Source organism: Micropterus dolomieu, linkage group LG11 (genome assembly GCF_021292245.1).
Source record: "Micropterus dolomieu isolate WLL.071019.BEF.003 ecotype Adirondacks linkage group LG11, ASM2129224v1, whole genome shotgun sequence".
Classification (NCBI taxonomy): Eukaryota; Metazoa; Chordata; class Actinopteri; order Centrarchiformes; family Centrarchidae; genus Micropterus; species Micropterus dolomieu.
The window spans coordinates 10,136,121-10,158,068 of NC_060160.1; the positions used below are offsets into that span (position 1 = coordinate 10,136,121).

Below are 21,948 nucleotides of genomic sequence, written 5' to 3' on the forward strand. Positions count from 1 at the left end.
TGGAAGATAAAAGACCAAACACTTCATAAAGATATTTTTCAGTGCAAGCTTTATTAGCAAAAACATTAATCCTCAACATGACAGTTATTAAGCACGCTCACATCTAGCTGCTGAGCTACATACATTAATCTCTAAGTTGTTGTTGTCCAACACTTTACAGCAGTGTTGTTCCCTATTACACAAAGCTTTAGTTTCCTCTACAAACAGTAAAAGTCATATTATCAGAGCAGCAGGTGTGTTCCTCCTGCTCCCCACACACAGAGCTCCTGTCCTGGGCTTCAGCCCGCCCCTCTAACCCTTACACTGGCTCCTGTGGAGGGACTGGGTCTGGCTGTGGTCATGATGGAGGACCCTGCAGGAGTACAGCTCTCCTCCCATCCAGCGCTCCTTGCTCAGGCTCAGGGTGCTGCTGCTGCTGTAGCGTCCGCTCTTCTCCTCCTCTGAGCTGATCAGGACCCCCTCTGTCACCTCTGTACCGTCCACCTCCCAGCTCACCACGGCTCCCTGAGGAGAGTAGCCAGTCAGCAGGCAGGCCAGCGTGGCCGAGCCCCCAGAGAGCTGCTCAGAGGAGGGGGGAAGCAGAGACACTGAGGGCCTGACCATGGGGCCAGCTGGAGGGGAGAGCAGAGACACACAAGGAGCAGATCAACTTCCACTGTAGCACAGACAGCTGAACATGAGACACTTATGATACATGACAGAGGTTAACACTACTGTGGATCAGCTGTGTGCATGATGCTGTGATCAGAGGAGAGGAGGTGAGGAATGGAGGACATGAGGGTTTAACAAAGAAAACTTGATGTAATTTAACTGTGTCACTCGTCATAAATCACTAAGAGTTATGCAACACAACTTAAAGAACTCCTGTACATGTAATGAAAAAGTATCATTCATTATCATTCAATGAAATGTTTATATCTGCTTAATAATGTTTAACAGTAAATAATTCATCTGTGCAATGATCTTATGATACAATGTAATGTCTGTATACAGTTAAACACAGTGTCATTTGTTTCACTTCCTGTTCACCATTTTAGACTAACGAACTGTGAACGCAAACTGCAGGTATACTGTTAATATGAACGCATATGATTTAAAGGCATGCGACCCTGTATGCAGGATAAGCGGTTGGCGATGGATGGATGGATTTAAAGGCATATTATATTTCATTTTAATTACTGTTAAAATTTAAAAACAAAAAAATTAGCGTTAAAATGTTCCTCAGACAAATTGTGCAACCAGTTTTTGTTGAGCACAAAATTCAATTAAAATTTAATACAAGAAAATATAATTTCATTTGGCACATATTTAAGCAAAACATTATCAATAATACTAAAATATTATTAATCTGTGGTTTATTCCAAAGTACAATATCTGCCATCTTGGTAAATAATAACAAATATCCACAACATATAAGGTGCCCAAAATAAATTCATTGATCACATTATTCTGCAAAATGCACTGTAATATTTTGTGTTATAGAAATTAAAAATCTCTGGTACTTACAGTAAATGATGAGTTTGGTTCCTCCACCAAAAGTGTGCCACAGTGATACAAACTCATTAAGTGGCTGTACAAAAACCTCCTGCACTGTGAACAAGCATCTATAAACTGAAAAAGTGCTCTGCTTTTCCAATTGCATAAAAAAGTTATACTTTATTGAATCTAAAAAGCTTTCTAAATGACATGGATTGAACTTTGTAGAAATGATGATTATTTCATCACTTTTCTACACCTGACAGAGAAACGATTACAGTCTGCTTGTAAAAAGTAATTTTTTCACAGTTTTATGAGAGTTTTTAGATAGTTAAATGTACATCATACTTTTAAATAATAACAATTTACAAACTGACATTAAGCAGAACTTAAATATGTTATTTATCTACAGTAAACCCTGTATGTATATTAAAGACAGACATATCATACCAACCACAGTGGACACAAAGTCATCCTTAAATCCTCAACTGCACTTCTAATATAAATATTTTCTTCTGTTCCATTAAGATCATAGATGGTTTAAATCCAGGCTGTTTTCCTCCTGATTTTGTGTCCCATGTTGCCTTCAGTCTGTTGAGAGCAGAGAAATCATTTCCATAGAGAGGAGGCTTTGCATCGTCAGCTGATCCTCCAGTGAACTGAGAAGGTTTATAGTCCTGTGAGTTCAACACTGCAGGACTCAGATCTGTCAGTCAACACAGCAGAAACCACAACCACCATGACTCTCATCACCATCCTCATGTGGACGCTGGCCTGCTGCTGTTTTACAGGTTCATTCACTCAGCAACATTTCAGACATGATGTGCTGCCTTTTCTCTCATTTCTTTCTGCTGATAAATGAATGATTTGTTTTTGTCTGCAGGATGCAGAGGTCAGGTGACTGTGACTCAGCCTCCAGTAGTGACATCTACACCAGGATCCACTGTCACTCTCACCTGTAAGATCAACCCTGCTACTTATTCCAACTGTGGTGATGGTGAATGTATGTTCTGGTATCAACAGAAATCTGGACAGCCTCCAAAGCTCTTGATAAGACATGTCAGCATAAGGCACTCGGGAACACCAGCTCGGTTTAGTGGCAGTGGAAGCAGCTCTGACTTCACTTTGACCATCAGTGGAGTTCAGGCTGAAGATGCAGCAGTTTATTACTGTCAGAGTCAACACAAAGTAAATGATAACTGGCCGTTCACACAGTGAATTATAGTCGTACAAAAACCTCCCTCAGTCAGACTGCAGAGACACTGAGCTGTTACTGCAGGAACCGACTGCAGCTGCTGAAGAGGAAGAGACTCTGACACAGACCACTGAACACAGAGCTGACAGTAACCTCACCAATATTACCGGCTGCCCCCGAGAATTTACTACACGGTCCAGACTCGAATCGGCACCCGGGTACTGGAGGCAGACACGCTGACGAGGAGGCTAAAACCCATGAGCACTAGCGTCGGTCGCCAGTGTGTCTCTTAAGGTGTCAGGGAGTGAGGTTTACTCACTGCACGACCTCGCTGGCTTCCGTCACATAAGCACAAACTACAGATTCACACTAACATGTTGAATATATTTCAAGGTATTTACTGTGACATGTTTCAATGCAGTGTACACAGCAATGAGACAAATGTGAAGTTAGTAGACTTAATGAAGACGGTTTAATAAGGACAGGTAAGCTAAAAAAATCAGAACAACCCAAAAAAAGCACATACAGTATTAACATAAATAAAATTTTGAGCATTTTCAGTTATACAAACTTTAAAGCAATACTGATGTATAAGGGGCTGAAAAAAAGTGAAGGTGAAACTGAACTTCACTTATGCAGATAACTGCACATGGTTGTCAGCAAAGAACAGCAATGTTATACGTTCCTTGCACAAGAAAGTGACACAGTTATGAGGTAAATAGATAAAAACATAATGAAATTATAAAAATGATTCGTATAGTCTGTCACGATACATTCTGTGGTACGTATGCTACAAGGTTGCTTAACATAATGTAGTGAAACCTATAAATGATGGTAACCTCGCCAAGCAATAACTTCATATTTACTTAAAAAAGTGGAAAAGATTTTGATACTGTTTCACATTTTACTTAAAAAAACTTTTATTTGAATTCCTTGTTGAAAAGGGAGTTTAATTAATTGTTAAACAATTAATCTACATGTTTTGTTTTTTTTTACCTTTTTCACTAAAAATAATAGTTAATTACTACAAAACAGCAGCTCCAACTGAGACACATTTGTATGACTGTTTAAGATCCTGGACGCCAAAAAGAGAAACCTCAAATTTTTACTTCAGATGAACAACTGGACTAGGTTTAAGTTACTCCAAAACGTTTCACCTCTCTTCACCGTAGTCCAGTTTCCTTTGATTTTAAACTTCCTTGAATAACAATGACCTGGCTGACTGAGAACATTCAAAGACAGTAAATTATATGTCTCTTAAAGTTTAAATCAGTCAGGATGTTGATATGAAATGTGCAGGAAACATCAGGCGCTTCGTCACTTAAAACTCTGAGCAGGATCTGAACTCTGTGTGTGTTTTCACCAGTATGAGGAGGAAAAACTGAATGTGAAAATAAGATAATTCAAAATCGACTCAAATGTTGTGTTGATTCATCGTGAGTCCAGCATTGATGCAGTTTGCCAGCAGGGGACGCAGTTCATCTGGTAATGAGCCAGAAATCATGTGGATGAAGTCATGAAGACAAAAGTGAAAGAAGAATATTCACAATGAAGAGAAACAATATAAAGCAACCCAAAGTCAACATTTTCTAAATGTAGTTCTTTGTATAAATGGCTGAATGATTCACCTCTGCTTTCTGTTTCACAAGGACAGATGTGTGTTTGCATCTAAAATACATTTTGCATGACTTTTATGCGTCACTGCTCCTCAGAGTTTAAGTTCTCATGTCACAGAGAGCCTGAACTGTTTTCATGCACTCACACTGAAAACTGCATCAGGATGATGTTGCCAATAACTCTGCTTGTAGTGTTGGGTTTTCTGAGTCAGGGTGAGAAATTTTTCACAGTTAGCCAACATTGGTAAATTCTCAAAAGTTCATATTTGGCATAAATATCACTTACCTTGCTCTTGCCTCAAATCTTTGATGTCTAATTTATTGTAATCTACACTGCAAATTCTCAACGTTTGTATTTCATTTCTCATTTCAGAGTCTTCTGCCAACAATTTTTTGACTCAGACTGACAAATCCAAGTCTGTTAGTCTTGGAGGGACTGTGACCATCAGCGCCACAGGGAGTTCAAATATTGGTAGCGATCTCAGTTGGTACCTTCAGAAACCAGGACAGGCTCCCAAACTCCTTATACGCTCTGCATCAACTCTCTTTTCTGGAACTCCGTCTCGATTCAGCGGCAGTAGATCTGGTTCTGACTACACTCTGACCATCAGTGGTGTTCAGGCTGAAGATGTTGGAGATTACTACTGTCTGGGTGCCCATGGTGGTGGAGTGTTCACACAGTGATTTAGAGCCGTACAAAAACCTCCTTCAGTTTGACTGAAGTGAAAACAACTTGCTGCAGGTGCAGAGGGTTGGTGAAGAGACTATGATGAGGATAACTGTTCCAGTGAAGACAACTCAAGAGTCATCAAGCACAAGCACAATCAATCTAAATAAAACTGAAACAAACTCACACACACACCATATTACAGTTTTAAACTTATAATATTATCAGGTTCATTTAGCAAATCTCTTTCTGAGTAAGTTGGGAAAGTAAAATTCTTGTGGGACTATAGACACTAATACAAATAAAATGTTTAACAGTGACTCTGATAGCTGCACAAAACAATTTAACATAACAACAGCCCTAACAGAAACAAACATTTCCAATTAATTTAAAAAATGCAAAATATATTTATACTCTAAATGTAGCATTTTCTATTTCAACATCACACAACAATAAAAATACAAAGATCTCCTGCACTACATATTTATCCTCAGGAATAATGCTAAGATGATATAAAAGAAACACAAAACCAATAACTCATTATATTCCACTGTTTTTTAAGGATGCATTAATGTTCATACCACATTTATGATGAATGAAATGTTTCTTTAGTCACCATGTAAAACTGTTACGATAACCACCATCTCATGATAATTATTTTAGGGAGAGTTATAACAATAGCTCTTCTTAGCTTTCTTGCTGACCGATACCACTTTCATAAAACAAGAAAGCAAACTATCTATCTGTCTATCAACATAATGAGACCACGATATGTTCTGTAAACATTTACTCCCTTCTCCAGACAAATGTTGCCTGACACCATATTTTAGCTGTGATTTTTACTTAATTAAAAAATAAGGTTTTGTCTACATTAGAAGTGCGATGCGCGTAATAGTTGTGCACGTGAATACATTTTTGATTAATCAAAAAATGTATTAAAAATGATATAAGAAATTAATTAAAAAATAAAATTATATAAAAAAAAAAGGATTGGGGTCATAGCAAGGTTGAACAACAAAGACATGGGGGTGTAAAAATGGGTGTGTGTATTAGGGCATGTCCGGCCTCATCCTCTATTAGCGGTGGTGGGGGTCGATCACCAAAAGGTGAAGACGGGTATGAAAAGGGGGGTTTGTGTATACGGGATGTCCAGTGTTATCCTCCAAAAGCGGATGTTTGGGAGTGGCTTTAGCAATCGGTTGTATATATATATAAAGCGGGATAGTTTTTAGACTTACATCTGACCGAGAGTGTGGAACAGTGTGACGATTTTTTGGGTGAATCTGTATCGGACAGAGCTATCTTCGTGCATAACAACAGCGCCATCTTTGTGCAGAACAATCATGGACGTCACAGGTAATCAATTGGGAGTAACGACTCCAAAACGACGTATAATTATAGATCCTGTTGCAATGAGTATGGCTCCTAGAAAGAATACTCCCCCAACAACACTGGCTGATTTTCTGGACCGAAAGGCATGGGCGCCTCAGTTTGAATGGGCAGTGGAAGATTTTAGAATGTCAGGATTCTTGTTTGAGCACGAACAGTTCATCTTTATACAAGAGAGCTTGATAACATTTTAATTAGAACAATGTCACCGTCAGCCCCGTCGTGGAGGTGTTTGAGGTTGTCTGCGGTGTTGTTTGTTGTTCATCTTGCTTGTCCTCAGGACCAAAAAGTTTTCTTTTGATCCCTACATAGCTTACATAAGGTTTCTACCATCTGAGTAATTTATCAAAGTGTGAGAAGATTTCAAGGGTTCTATCCCATTCTCCCCACTGGACCACAAAGCCGGTGCTGAACCACATCTCCCACTCTTTAGACGTGATGGGTTAGCCTTTTTGTTGCTCTGGGGTTCCCATCCTAGCCTTTTGAATGATAGAATCGTCCTTGCACGATCTAAAAAAGATGTAGGATTCTGGGTCGTAGACTTCAAGGTCTGTTTCTACACGATAGAGCTCTCCTGGCACAGACCCGCACCATTGTGTGGTATAGACTCCTTTTGAAGCACTCATATCTTTACAGACTTTGTTTCTGAAGTAATTCCAGTCTTTGGCTATAAAACTAATGTGCGGTGTGCTTTCACAAAGAAAAATTTAATCGAGCTCTCTTGTATAAAGATGAACTGTTTGTGCTCAAACAAGAATCCTGACATTCTAAAATCTTCTACTGCCCATTCAAACTGAGGCGCCCATGCCTTTCGGTCCAGAAAATCAGCCAGTGTTGTTGGGGGAGTATTCTTTCTGGGAGCCATACTCATTGCAACAGGATCTATAATTATATGTCGTTTTGGAGTCATTACTCCTAATTGATTATGTGCGCTGTTCTGCACAAAGATAGCTCTGTCCGATACGGATTCACCCAAAAAATCATTCAGTCACACTGTTCCACGCTCTCGGTCAGATGTAAGTCAAAAAATGATCCCGCTATATATACAACCAATTGCTAAAGCCACTCCCAAACATCTGCTTTAAGAGGATAACACCGGACATCCCATATACACAACCCCCCTTTTCACACCCGTCTTCACCTTTTGGTGATTGACCCCCAACCCCGCTAATAGGCCGGACACGCCCTACACGCACACAAAAATCACCAAAGCTAATGGCGGAAACCTGGATCAAGCAGACGAAGTGGGCTTTATCAACTACCCTGGATGTACAATATTTTTACAGGTCGACATATCGTTGGGGGACCGACTCATAACGCAATCATCAAACACATATCCTTACAGGGGTATAATAGAGTGCCTTTTGAACTACGGAAAGGACGCTCTGCAGACACAGTTTGGATCCGGACTATTTTGCATGGATACAGCAGGTCATATGGACGACGCAATGGCTGGAGGACGCAATGAAGGACTAGTTAAAAGAATGGAGTACACACAAGGCGGCCGCGTAGTGGAGCTAATATCCCCTTTACATTCTGTCTTGTTTTTTCAAGGCACGTTAATGATAAATGGCGTAGACCTCAAGATAAAATTCATAAGATCTAAAAATTTTGCTTAATGCGCAACACTGTAGATGAGTTTCAGGTTAACATTATGTCAGCAAGCCTGTTTGTAAAGAAAGTCACCGTATCTCTGGCTGTTAAGCAAGCACACGCTAAGCCATTAACGCATGGCAACGTTAAATATCCCATAGACAGAGTCTTTCTGAAAAATTTTAGCGTACCAATGGGCATGCGTGTTTGTAATCAAGAAAATGTATTCTTGGGACAAATACCTAATTTTATTGTAGTAGGATTTGTAGATCATGATGCATTTACAGGTAGTTATGCGCGTAATTAATTTACATTTAACCCTTATGATATAGAGTTTTTATGTTTATAAGTTGATGGCCAGCAATATCCTTCAAAACCCTTTCAACCCAACTTTACCAGAGGGAACGCCATCAGGGAGTATCATCAATTGTACTCGGCAACTGGAAAGTATCTTAAAAACAACGCTATGGCCATAACCCGCGACGAGTTTTGTAATGGATATAGTCTGTTCTGTTTTAACCTGAGCCCTGATGAAGGATGCAGAGACCATATGTCGCTCATTAAAAACGGTAGTGTTAGATTAGAGGTATAAACGCGGTTATTTACGCCACATATAACGATAGTATGAATACAATAGAACTATCGAAAGTACTTGATAAGGTAGTAAAGCAAAGCGTCTTTCTTGGCGTATTTGCTAGTGACCAGCTTCCTAAATCAGTTATTAAAAAGAGATCTGCCATGTTGGTGGTAAACACAGACCCCTTCCACCTGGGAGGACAACACTGGGTCGCTATCTATATTGACAAGCACGGTGTGGGATCATTCTTTGACAATTTTGGGAACTCTCCGGTATACTCACATTTTCCTGAATCCTTTTCTGTCTTTCTCAATAGTAATTGTAAGTCCATGCAACATTCTGTTAGACAAGTGCAAGATGTGGATTCTGTAGAGTGAGGTCAGCATTGTGTGTTTTTTCTTTAGACATGGATAGAGGGATTACCTTATGACTATGTAATGACTAAATATAGTAATAAACGGTCTTGCAATGATGTTATGGCGCGCAAATTTCTGAAATAAATACGACCCTTAGTTGTATGTGGTCAAAATAATTATGCAGAATGTAACCAGTGTGTCCAAGTATCAGATTCTTTTAAATGTGTATAATAATATTAGAAGTTGTGTGCCATTCATTATCAAAATAATTTATAGATAGAAACTTGTACGACAATGTTTTTTGTTATTATGGTGATATAAATAAAAACACTTTGAAATGATAAAGTTATGTCTGTATGTATTTATTTAAAACCGATAACGATATACAATTAAAAAGTTATCCAATCACTCAATCGCATTTCAGGAGATTCAAAGGGACTTGTTTCATTGTTTACTAATCGATGTCCTCTGGTAACAAGAGGTGTAGATGGCGGTCCAGTAATAACAGGAGAAGATTCTCCAGAGGTCTTTCTCTTAATCTTGTCAATTTTTTTTTTGACCTGCTGATTTGGTACAACTGACAAAGGTATATTCAATATAGCCAACGATTGCAGATATTCATCCCAACCTGTAGGTCTCTGGCTGTCAGACACGTTGTGAGAAGCAGTTACTCCTCTTATCAAATCATACACGAGACCCTTTAATAACATGACCGTTAAACACAAACTCCCCACGTTCAGTCCATGCAGATATGTTTTTTGAGGAGGACATTTTATCCAAAATATGCTGGGCTTTATTCCTGCTGTTTTTTGGCATGTTTTTTAAAACTTCTTCAAAAACAAAGTCTCTTCCTTCTTGAGCGACCGGCATTGACAAAATTAGTGTGTTCTAGTCTTTTTCTCCTTGTTTTACCATGGTGAGAAATCTCTGCAATGCAATGGAATATTTTGTTGCTTTTTCATGAAGATCTTTAGTCTTTTGATCCAGAATGTCTTTTATAGTACGATCCAGGTCATTTTTAACAGTTTCGCGAAAAAACTCGTGTGCCGGAGGTCTTCTTAAAAGATCAAGCTGTTGTTTAGGTACCAGAAACATTTTTTGTGCATACTCCATAGTCATCTAAGTTTGTCTTGAAGCAATAAGACTCGTTATAAATGGCCCAGCGATACTCAGGAGGGGGAGAAGAAAACCGCCAGACTGTTTAAGCAACATCTTCTTTTTCTTTGAAGCACAAACCCTTTTATTGGCGAGCAGTCTAATCCCCGCCTTCTTCTTTTTTAATTTTTAAAGGAATTTTACCTTTTAAAACATTGTAAGCTATTTCACATAAAGCTACCAAAAGGTCTGGTGATGCAGATTTAATAATATTCACTCTCTGAGATGGAGATGCTCCGTGCATAGTTTGCAGTAAAGACAAGTTTCTTTTAATGCAATCAGACATTTTTATTTACTTTCTCTTAGGCACATACACAACAGGCAGGTCTGAAAGCAAGTCGGTTCTGAGTCTGAAATCATCAGGTGTCTTAGCTTTAAAATCAATCATCAAGTAACCGTAAGGAACACTCGTGGCATCCTCGAAACAATCCATAAAAAAATTACTCTTCCCAGGAAACATTTGTCTAGCCATTAGCATGACTTGGTATTTATCTCTGGGATTTTTTAACAAAACAAGATAATTGGTATTCAAATTAATCGTACGGCTAACTTTGCCTTGAAAAAACAAATTCTGAACTAGGTATAAACAACTTAAATTTCTATGATGCACATATTTTGTAAACACATTTTGGACCTCAATGTTATTGCTAGCATCACTCATTAAGTCATCAATAATCAACAAATTATTTTTATCTAAAGGCAACAATGTATCAACACATAAAGAAGATCTGTTTTGAAATGAGCTTATCGGCATTTTCAATCAACATTTTCACAAAATATGTTTTACCGCTGTTTGAAGGACCTGACACAATTAGACTAAAAAGATGTTGTAGTCTAAAATCAAAATCATCAGTCTATCTAACAGCCATGGTATGGTAAAGTTCTCAGATCAGGAAAAACTCTGCGTATCGTGTACACGACCTGAAGTCTTGCGGCTAATGTTTTATTTTTTAGTTCGAAAGCCTTTTTATTTCTCAGATACTTAAATTGTCTCCTATTGTTAGGATATCCATATCTATCTCAGCTTAAATCACATAATGTCCGACGCTCTGTGATGCAGTATAAAAATGAAAATGTAACGTGAGAAAATGTAATTACTTTTGCCATATGTTTAACCTTAACATTATCAACAACATTACCATTAATCTCTGCATAAGGTCTATTCCAAAGTCTAATATCAGACAGCTTGATAAATAACAACAAATATAAAGAACAAATAAGGTACCCAAAATAAATTCTTCTTTTGTCACGTAATTTTGTGAAATATGTTTTAATTGTAATTGTGAAAATCTCTGGTACTTACAGAACATGATGAGTTTGGTTCCTCCACCAAAAGTCCACCACAGTGATACAAACTCATTAAGTGGCCGTACAAAAACCTCCTGCACTTTGAACAAGCATGTATACACTGAAAAAATCTTCTGTTCTAATAGCACTTGCACAATAACATTTTATTGAATTTACAAAGCTTATCTAATTATTTGGACTGAATTAATTTTATTAATGAACATTTTCAGTTGTTTTGCTTCGATTACAGTCTGCTTGAAATAAAGTAATTGTTATTAGAGTTTCATATCAGTTCACACATGGTTGAATGTACATGACGCTTTTAAATAATAATTTACAAGCTCACATTTAGCAGAACAAAGAAACGTTATTTATCTCCAGTTAACTGTGTAAGTAAATTAAAGGCAGACAAACAGACATATCATACCAAACACATGGACAAAACTTCCAATCCATAAATCCTCACTTCTAATATTAATGTTTTCTTCTATTTGGTTATGATCATAGATGGTGTAAATCCAAGCAGTATTCCTCCTGATTTTGTGTACCATGTTGCCTTCAGTCTGTTGAGAGCAGAGAAATCATTTCCATAGAGAGGAGGCTTTGTATCGTCAGCTGATCCTCCAGTGAACTGAGAAGATTTATAGTCCTGTGAGTTGCAGGACTCAGATCTGTCAGTCAACACAGTAGAAACCACAACCACATGATGTGCTGCCTTTTCTTTCATTTCTTTCTGCTGATAAATTAATGATTTGTTTTTGTGTGCAGGATGCAGCAGTCAGGTGACTGTGACTCAGCCTCCAGTAGTGACATCTACACCAGGATCCACTGTCACTCTCACCTGTAAAACCAACCAAGCTGTTTATAGCTCGGGTGGTTGTGAGCATCTTGCACTGGTATCAACAGAAATCTGGACAGCCTCCAAAGCTCCTTATTGAATGTGTGAACACACGTGAATCAGGAACACCAGCTCGGTTTAGTGGCAGTGGAAGCAGCTCTGACTTCACTTTGGCCATCAGTGGAGTTCAGGCAGAAGATGCAGCAGTTTATCACTGTCAGAGTGACCACAGTGGTGGAGTGTTCACACAGTGATGTGCAGTTGTACAAAAACCTCCCTCAGTCAGACTGCAGAGACACTGAGCTGTTACAGCAGGAACCGACTGCAGCTGCTGAAGAGGAAGAGACTCTGACAGAGACCACTGAACACAGAGCAGTCACCTCACCAAGCACAGTGCGACACACAGTGGGACCAACATGCCACTATGTGCATTTAAAAAAATATTTTAAAGAGACACCCAAATACATACAAACATGTTTTAAATTACATACTCAAATACTGAAAGGTGACATCAAGGAGATGAAGCGGAAATTTCAGCAGAGACTGAGAAACACCTCAACACTACAACACCAAAGATACGTGGCAGGCCATCAAAACATCCCAAACTACAAAAGCAGGAGCTCCCCCATCATGTGTGAGGCCACATTACCAGAAGAGCTAAACATCTTTTATGTTTGCTTTGATGTCCTCAACAAAAAGTCAGCTGGAAAATTTACTCCAGCTCCAGAGGACCACAGCAGATGTGAGGAGAGTCCTGCTGAGAGTGAATATGAGTAAATTAGCTGGGCATGATAACATTCGTGGCCGTGTACTGAAAACTTGTGCCAGCTACCAACCAGCTAGTTGATGTTATTAATGACATTTTCAACATCTCACTGTCTCAGGAGAGTGTTCCCACCTGCTTCAAGAAAACCACCATCATTCCTGTACCTAATAAGTCTGAAGTGTCTAGTCTGAACGACTATTGCCCTGTGGCACTCACCCCCATTCTGATGAAGGGCTTTGAGAAACTAGTTCTTCAGCACATAAAGAACAACATCCCAGTCTGCCTGGACCCTCACTTGTTTGCTTTCAGAACCAACAGATCCACAGAGGATGCCAACTCCACTGCCCTCCACTCAGCCCCCACACAGCTTGAGAAAAACAACACCTTCATCAGAATGCTGTTTGTGAATTTCAGCTCGGCATTCAGCACAATCTCACCCATGAAACTGATCAGCAAACTCAGCACCTCCTCCACTCTAGTGCTCAACTCCGGAGCCCCCCAGGGCTGTGTGCTCAGCCCCCTCCTGTTCATGCTGTACACCCATGACTGCAACCCCTGACATGGAGAGAACTCCATTATGAATTTTGCGACAACACCACCATCATCAGATGGATTTTAAACAATGATGAGACTTCATATAGGAAGGAAATTGATAATCTTGCAGAGTGGTGCTCAGGGAACAACCTGCTCAATGTCAGCAAAACTAAGGAGCTGATCATTGATTTTAGGAAAAAGGAGATAAAGACACACACTCCGGTCTACATCAGTGGTGCTGATGTGGAGCAGGTGAACAGGGAGAACCTGACATGGTCATCTCACATCTCCACGCTTGTGAAGAAACGTAAGAAACAACTGTATTTCTTGAGGAAGCTTAAGAAGGCCAAATTCCTGTGCCAAGTATTTGTCAGCTTTTACAAAGGAGCTATAGAAAGCACCCTGACAGAAAGTATCACAAACTGGCATATGTGCACAGAAGAGGACTGGAGGGCTCCGCTGTGGGTGATTAAAACTGCTCAGAAGATCATTGGTACCCATCTCCTGAGCATCAGTGATATCTGTGAGGTGAGGTGTCTACGCAGAGCCCAAAGGATACTTAAGGACAGTACCCACCCAGCCACAGCCTGTTCACCCTGCTGCCTTCTGGGAAGAGATATAGAAATTTTTCACACCACCAGACTGGAGAGCAGCTTTTCCCCCCAAACTATCAGACTTTTAAACTCAAATTCATCCTCAGCACTGCTCCACTGAATATAGTTTATTTTTGTTTATTTCTTTATTAATGTATATTGTCTGCTATGTGGCAGAAGGGAGCAACAACCTCAGTTTCACTCTATAACCTGTTATATTGTGACAAAATAAACTTAACTCCCTACCTCTTATTTTATGGAATTGTAGAAAGCCTAAAAGTGAAGGAGAAAGACCATGATGAACAGCCTGTAGTTAGTGTTCTTCACCCAAACACAGTGCTGCGCCCATTGCCCGGTTCAAGCCTTCACTAAAATATTGAAAATAAGCTCTATTAAAGAAACAAAATATCTGGACCTCACTAATTTTGAACCCTGAACACAGTGATTCAAGCTGGTTAAGAACACAAAACCTCCACCACACAGCACTGAGCTCAAAACACACAAATGTGACAGAAAATGTTTTAAAAAGCTTTCTATCATTAATTGATGTCCTTCAAATTGCTCTATCTACAGTCACTCTGACCTGTAAAACCAACCCAAAAGTTTACGTTTGGTCAGATGGAGATAGTAGAGTACACTGGTATCAGCAGAAATCTGGAGAAGCTCCCAAGTTATGTGAATAACTGCACATGGTTGTCAGTAAGGAACACGCAATGCTATATGTTCCTTGCAAAAGAAAGTGACACAGTTAAGAGGTAAATAGATAAAAACATAATGAAATAATAAAAACACATCGTGTAGTCTCTTATGATACATTCTCTGGTACGTACAAGGTTGGTTAACATAATACAGTGAAATCTATAATAGACGGTAACCTCACCAAGCACAAACGAAATGTTGATCCTGTTTCACATTTTACTTAAACAAACTTTTATTTATGGCATGGCGATGAAGCAGTGGAGAAGACACATGGCGTTTGAGACCTGGGTTCGATTCCCAGTTTGAATTCCCATTCCCGCTGCGACACATCCACCACTGTGTCCCTGAGCAAGACACTTAACCCTTAGTTGCTCCAGAGGAGTGTGACCTCTGACATATGTAGCAACTTTAAGTAACTTTGGATAAAAGCGTCAGGTAAATGACGGAGTTAAAATATAACTCAATATGTTCATCATCTACTCTTACTGTAGTGCAGTATTAGTAGATGCTTTGCATTAATGTAAAATCTGAATTCTGTCCACTAAAACATCATCATACTTCATCTTGTTAGTAATTAGTGGAACATGTATTTGAGAAAAACATTTAACATTGTGTTTTAAAACGTTAAAACGGACTGCACTTTAGTATCCTGACCATCAACAGTTGTTAAGCTCACTCGTATCTTGCTGCTTATTCCTTGTGTTTGTCCAACATTTTACAGCATAAAACAGCAGCTCCAACTAAGACACATTTGGGTTTTATTTGTGTATATTTGTTGTGTATTCTGAACCTGGAAAGCACTTTAGTCAACTAGGGTTGTTTTTAAATGTGCTATATAAATAAACTTGAACTTGAACTTGAACTTGACTGTCTGAGATACTGGACGCCAAAAAGAAAAAAACTCAAATTTTTACTTCACATGAACTACTGGACTGGGTTGAGGATAGAATAACAGTGACCTGGCTGACTGAGAACCTTCACAGACAGTATATTATATGCCACTTAAAGTTTATACCTGTTATGATGTTGTTATGATGTGTGAAGGGAAACATCAGGTGGTTCATCACCTAAAACTCTGAGCAGGTTCTGAAATCTGTGTGTGTTTTCACCAGAATGAGGAGGAGAAACTGAATGTAAAAATAAGGAAATTCAAAATCGATGTTGGTTTATCGTGAGTCCAGTGTTGATGCTATTTGCCAAAAGGAGTTCATCTGCTAATGAGCCCAAAATCATCTGGCACAAGACACAAGTAAGAGAAGAATGTTCACAGTGAAGAGAAACAATATAAGCCACAAAAAGTCAACATTTTCTAAATGTAGTTCTATGAATAAATGGCCGAATGATCCTGAAGATGAACTTCCCCTCTATTTCACCTCTGCTTTCTGTTTCACAAGAACAGGTGTGTATTTGCCTTAAATATATTTTGCATGACTTTTATGCGTCACTGCTCCTCAGAGTTTAAGTTCTTCTGTCACAGAGAGTCTGAACTGTTTTCATGCACTCACACTGGAAACTGCATCAGGATGATGTTGCCAATAACTCTGCTTGTAGTGTTGGGTTTTCTGAGTCAGGGTGAGAAATTTTTCACAGTTAGCCAACATTGGTAAATTCTCAAAAGTTCATATTTGGCATAAATATCACTTACCTTGCTCTTGCCTCAAATCATTGATGTCTAATTTATTGTAATCTACACTGCAAATTCTCAACGTTTGTATTTCATTTTTCATTTCAGAGTCTTCTGCAAATAATTTTTTGACTCAGAGTGACAAATCCAAGTCTGTTAGTCTTGGAGGGACTGTGGCCATCAGCGCCACAGGGAGTTCAGACATTGGTGATGATCTCAGTTGGTACCTTCAGAAACCGGGACAGGCTCCGAAACTCCTTATATACGATACATCAACTCGCTTCTCAGGAACTTCTTCTCGATTCAGCGGCAGTAGATCTGGTTCTGACTACACTCTGACCATCAGCGGTGTTCAGGCTGAAGATGTTGGAGATTACTACTGTCTGGGTGCCCATGGTGGTGGAGTGTTCACACAGTGATTTAAAGCCGTACAAAAACCTCCTTCAGTTTGACTGAAGTGAAAACAGCCTGCTGCAGGTGCAGAGGGTTGGTGAAGAGACTGCGATGAGGATAACTGTTCCAGTGAACACAACTCAAGAGTCATCAAGCACAAGCACAATCAATCTAAATAAAACTGAAACAAACTCACACACACACTCTTCCATATTACAGTTTTAAACTTATAATATTATCAGTTCAGCAAATCTCTTTCTGAGTAAGTTGGGAAAGTATTAGTAAAGTAAATAATATTCTTGTGGGACTATAGACACTAATACAAATAAAATGTTTAACAGTGACTCTGATAGCTGCACAAAACAATTTAACATAACAACAGCCCTAACAGAAACAAACATTTCCAATTAATTTAAAAAATGCAAAATATATTTATACTCTAAATGTAGCATTTTCTATTTCAACATCACACAACAATAAAAATACAAAGATCTCCTGCACTACATATTTATCCTCAGGAATAATGCTAAGATGATATAAAAGAAACACAAAACCAATAACTCATTATATTCCACTGTTTTTTAAGGATGCATTAATGTTCATACCACATTTATGATGAATGAAATGTTTCTTTAGTCACCATGTAAAACTGTTACGATAACCACCATCTCATGATAATTATTTTAGGGAGAGTTATAACAATAGCTCTTCTTAGCTTTCTTGCTACCACTTTCATAAAACAAGAAAGCAAACTATCTATCTGTCTATCAACATAATGAGACCACGATATGTTCTGTAAACATTTACTCTCTGCTCCAGACAAATGTTGCCTGATCACATATTTCAGCTGTGATTTTTACCTAATTAAAAATGACGTTTTGTCTACATTTATCTTCATAAAAATGTGTATCCTTTACTTTTCATTTCTTCATAACGTTACATTTATTACCAATTCCAAAATAAAAGACATTGATATTTACATGATCAGCTTAATATTTTCCACTGAGAAGAGTATCAGTCGCTGTTATGAAACCACTTCATTCTTTCTGCTCTTTGGAAGATAAAATACCAAACACTTCATAAAGATATTTATCAGTGCAAGCTTTATTAGCAAAATCATTAGTCATCAACATGACAATTATTAAGCACACTCACATCTAGTTGCTGAGCTACACACATTACTCTCTAAGTTGTTGTTATCCAGCAGCAACTTAGAGAGTAATGTGTTGTTCTCTATTACACAAAGCTTTAGTTTCCTCTACAAACATTAAAAGTCATATTGATCAGAGCAGTAGGTGCGTTCTTCCTGCTCCCCACACACAGAGCTCCTGTCCTAGATTTCAGCCCGCCCCTCTAACCCTTACATTGGTTCCTGTGGAGGGACTGTGTCTGGCTGTGGTCATGATGGAGGACCTTGCAGGAGTACAGCTCTCCTCCCATCCAGCGCTCCTTGCTCAGGCTCAGGGTGCTGCTGCTGCTGTAGCGTCCGCTCTTCTCCTCCTCTGAGCTGGTCAGGACCCCCTCTGTCACTTCTGTACCGTCCACCTCCCAGCTCACCACGGCTCCCTGAGGAGAGTAGCCAGTCAGCAGGCAGGCCAGCGTGGCCGAGCCCCCAGAGAGCTGCTCAGAGGAGGGGGGAAGCAGAGAGACTGAGGGCCTGACCATGGGGCCAGCTGGAGGGGAGAGCAGAGACACACAAGGAGCAGATCAACTTCCACTGTAGGAATCACAGCTGAACATGAGACACTTATGATACATGACAGCGGTTAACACTACTGTGGATCAGCTGTGTGCATGATACTGTGATCAGACAGAGGAGAGGAGGTGAGAATTGAGAGGAAATGAGGGTTTAATAAAGAAAACAAAATGGTAAAACTTGATGTACTTTAAAGTAATGAATCTTTTACTGTGCCACTCATCATAAATCACTAAAACATAGAGAATAATATGCAACACGACTAACTGGTAAATGTAATCAACAATTGTAATCAATGATCATCATATAAAATGTTTATATGTGCTTTATATTGTTTTTCAGTAAATAATTCATCCTTGCAATTGTTTTCTTATTTAAATGTAAATGTCTGTTTCAGTTAAAAATGTTGTCATCTGTCTGTTTCACTTCCCTTTCACAACTTTAAACTAACAAACTGTCAACGCACAACAGCAGTTATACTGGATGTTCATATAAACACATTTATTTGTTTTGACGACACTCACATCAGATTTAATAAATAGGAGATTTTTGAAAATAACAAATTAAAAGATAAGAAACATGATCTTTTTATTTTGAAACTGTTCCTGAGGCATACGTTATAACAAGAATTTGTGAAAAAAAAACTTTGATTCAAAATTCAGGTTTTTGTCCTTTAGATCATCTATAATATTAGAACATTTTATTCAATACGCAATGTTATTGTAATGATAAACTTAAATATAACCCAAGTCATAAATGTAAAAAGAAAAATCCACAACATGTATGATATCCAAAGAAAGTCTTTTTTATAACATTTTCATGCAAAATTTAGTTAAATTTTTTATGTTGTAGAAATTAGAAATCTCTGGTACTTACAGTAAATGATGAGTTTGGTTCCTCCACCAAAAGTGTACCACAGTGATACAAACTCATTAAGTGGCCGTACAAAAACCTCCTGCACTGTGATCAAGCATATATATGCTAAATAAACTCCTTGCTTTTTCTAAAAAAACAGAAATATTGATACTTCATTAAATCTACACAGCATTTTTAATTATATGGATAGAAATTATAGTATAAATGGCAATTTACTTTTTAAATGCTTTATGTTTCTAAACCTGAAAAAGAAACAATTACAGTCTCCTTTGTAAAAAAAGATTTTTTTCTTAAGTTTTTTTCTCATTTAATATGGTCAAATGACACTTGAAAATTATGAGAATTTCCAAACTTATATTTAGCAGAACTGAAATATGTTATTTATCTACAGTAAACCCTGTATGTAAAGGCAGACAAACAGACGTATAATACCAACCACAGTGGACACAAACCTATCCTTAAATCCTCAACTGCACTTCTAATATAAATATTTGCTTCTGTTCCATTAAGATGATAGATGGTGTAAATCCAAGCAGTATTCCTCCTGATTTTGTGTACCATGTTGCCTTCAGTCTGTTGAGAGCAGAGAAATCATTTCCATAGAGAGGAGGCTTTGCATTGTCAGCTGATCCTCCAGTGAGAAGGTTTATAGTCCTGTGAGTTCAACACTGCAGGACTCAGATCTGTCAGTCAACACAGCAGAAACCACAACCACCATGACTCTCATCACCATCCTCATCTGGACGCTGGCCTGCTGCTGTTTTACAGGTTCATTCACACTGAAACATTTCAGACATGATGTGCTGCCTTTTCTCTCATTTCTTTCTGCTGATAAATGAATGATTTGTTTTTGTGTGCAGGATGCAGCAGTCAGGTGACTGTGACTCAGCCTGCAGTAGTGACATCTACACCAGGATCCACTGTCACTCTCACCTGTAAAATTAGCCAACCTGTTTACATATGTAACAATGTTGGTTTATGTATATTCTGGTATCAACAGAAATCTGGACAGCCTCCAAAGCTTTTGATAAAACATGTCAGCATAAGGCACTCAGGAACACCAGCTCGGTTTAGTGGCAGTGGAAGCAGCTCTGACTTCACTTTGACCATCAGTGGAGTTCAGGCTGAAGATGCAGCAGTTTATTACTGTAAGAGTGTACACAGTGGCCCAGTGTTCACACAGTGATTTGTAGTCATACAAAAACCTCCCACAGTCAGACTGCAGAGACACTGAGCTGTTACAGCAGGAACTGACTGCAGCTGCTGAAGAGGAAGAGACTCTGACACAGACCACTGAACACAGAGCTGACAGTAACCTCACCAAGCACAAACTACAGTTTCACACTAAGATATTGACAAAGTTTGTATTTTTAATATTATTTGACTTGCCATGTCAAAGAGTAAAAGTGTTATGAAATCCATGGTATTTTTTCTCATAAACATTAATATCTGAAGAAACTGTAACCTTAAACACTGGCTTTGTTGCAAACCAATACCATTCTCATATCTATCCAAAAATATGAAAAGCAAACTACAAATTCCTGCTAATAAATTAATTAATCAAAAATATTCTCTAAAATCTAATACAATTGTGTTCATTTACGTTCAGCTAGACAAATGTTGCCTGATCACTGATATTTGAGTCATAAAGTTTTGCCTCACTATAAATTAAGTTTTAAACTTAGGGTCCTGTCAGTGTCAAGTAAGAAAATACAATTATCTCGAGTACTATCAAGTATAGAATAATACTGGGTATGATGCTGAGACAATCAAGATTTAATTTTAAATAATGAAACAAATACACAAGACACTGACTCATTCTATTCCACAGTTTTATTTAATGGTAGTTTAAAGTTCATGCACTTTTTTTTATGAATTAACAGTTTCTTTTGGAGAGAAACTGATAATATTCAGTTTAATTTGAAAATTAAAGAACATAAAGAAGAATATGCAGAAGATCAGTGTTAGAAAGCAACATGCACACTAAAACACTGAGTAGAGAGCTGTGAAACTTGCAGAATATTATTAGGCCTATTTATATAATAATAACACACTGAGAGTGGTCCATCTGCTTTTGTTGATAGTCTACCCTTTTACTTGAGTTGTTTTTAATGCAGGTTGACGGTCTTTGGCCATAGCGGATTATTGTTACATTGTGGTATCACTTCACTTAAGTAAAGGAATGTGTTATGTTATGTAAAGTGTTATGTTGACGGTCTTTGGCCATAGCGGAAGAAAAGTTGCACTTGTTTATAACGCTGTAGCCATCCTCGTGCTTCCAAGTTTTCCTAATTTCAGCAAACAGATTGCATTTTCTTCACATTAAAGAGGTGGTATTATGCTCATTTTCAGGTTCAAAATCTTAATTAGGGGTTTTTAACAGGTAAATTTTCAAAATACACCTTATTCTTCTCATACTGCACATTGCTGCAGCTCCTCTTTTCAACCTGTGTTGTACGCTCCGCTCTTGAGCCACAGAGTGATGCATCTTACTTGTACAAAGTCTTTGTTGGGAGTTGGACATGCGCAGTTCCCAGGTAAGGACTACTAGCCAATCAGAAGCAGAGAAGGGCGGGTCGTAAGAAACAAGGTAGTGTGATCCAAATCAAAGCCGCTTC

At 38.4% G+C, this 21,948-nt stretch overlaps 4 gene segments (V, D, J or C); 2 read left to right on the forward strand and 2 right to left on the reverse strand.

Moving 5' to 3' along the window:
- Nucleotides 1-32: 32 nt before the first annotated feature.
- The window catches only part of LOC123979488, a 23,636-nt gene continuing 1,720 nt past the window's right edge, over nucleotides 33-21,948 (reverse strand). Inside the window, 1 exon segment of the C gene segment in view lies at nucleotides 33-611. Within this exon segment, the coding sequence occupies nucleotides 292-603 (312 nt within the window).
- LOC123979483 lies at nucleotides 4,435-4,971 on the forward strand. The segment is given in 2 exon segments: nucleotides 4,435-4,500; nucleotides 4,661-4,971. Coding segments are annotated over 2 exon segments (360 nt in total).
- On the forward strand, nucleotides 16,229-16,784 carry LOC123979486. The segment is given in 2 exon segments: nucleotides 16,229-16,313; nucleotides 16,474-16,784. Coding segments are annotated over 2 exon segments (360 nt in total).
- On the reverse strand, nucleotides 17,843-19,838 carry LOC123979487. The segment is given in 2 exon segments: nucleotides 17,843-18,431; nucleotides 19,331-19,838. A coding segment is annotated over 1 exon segment (312 nt).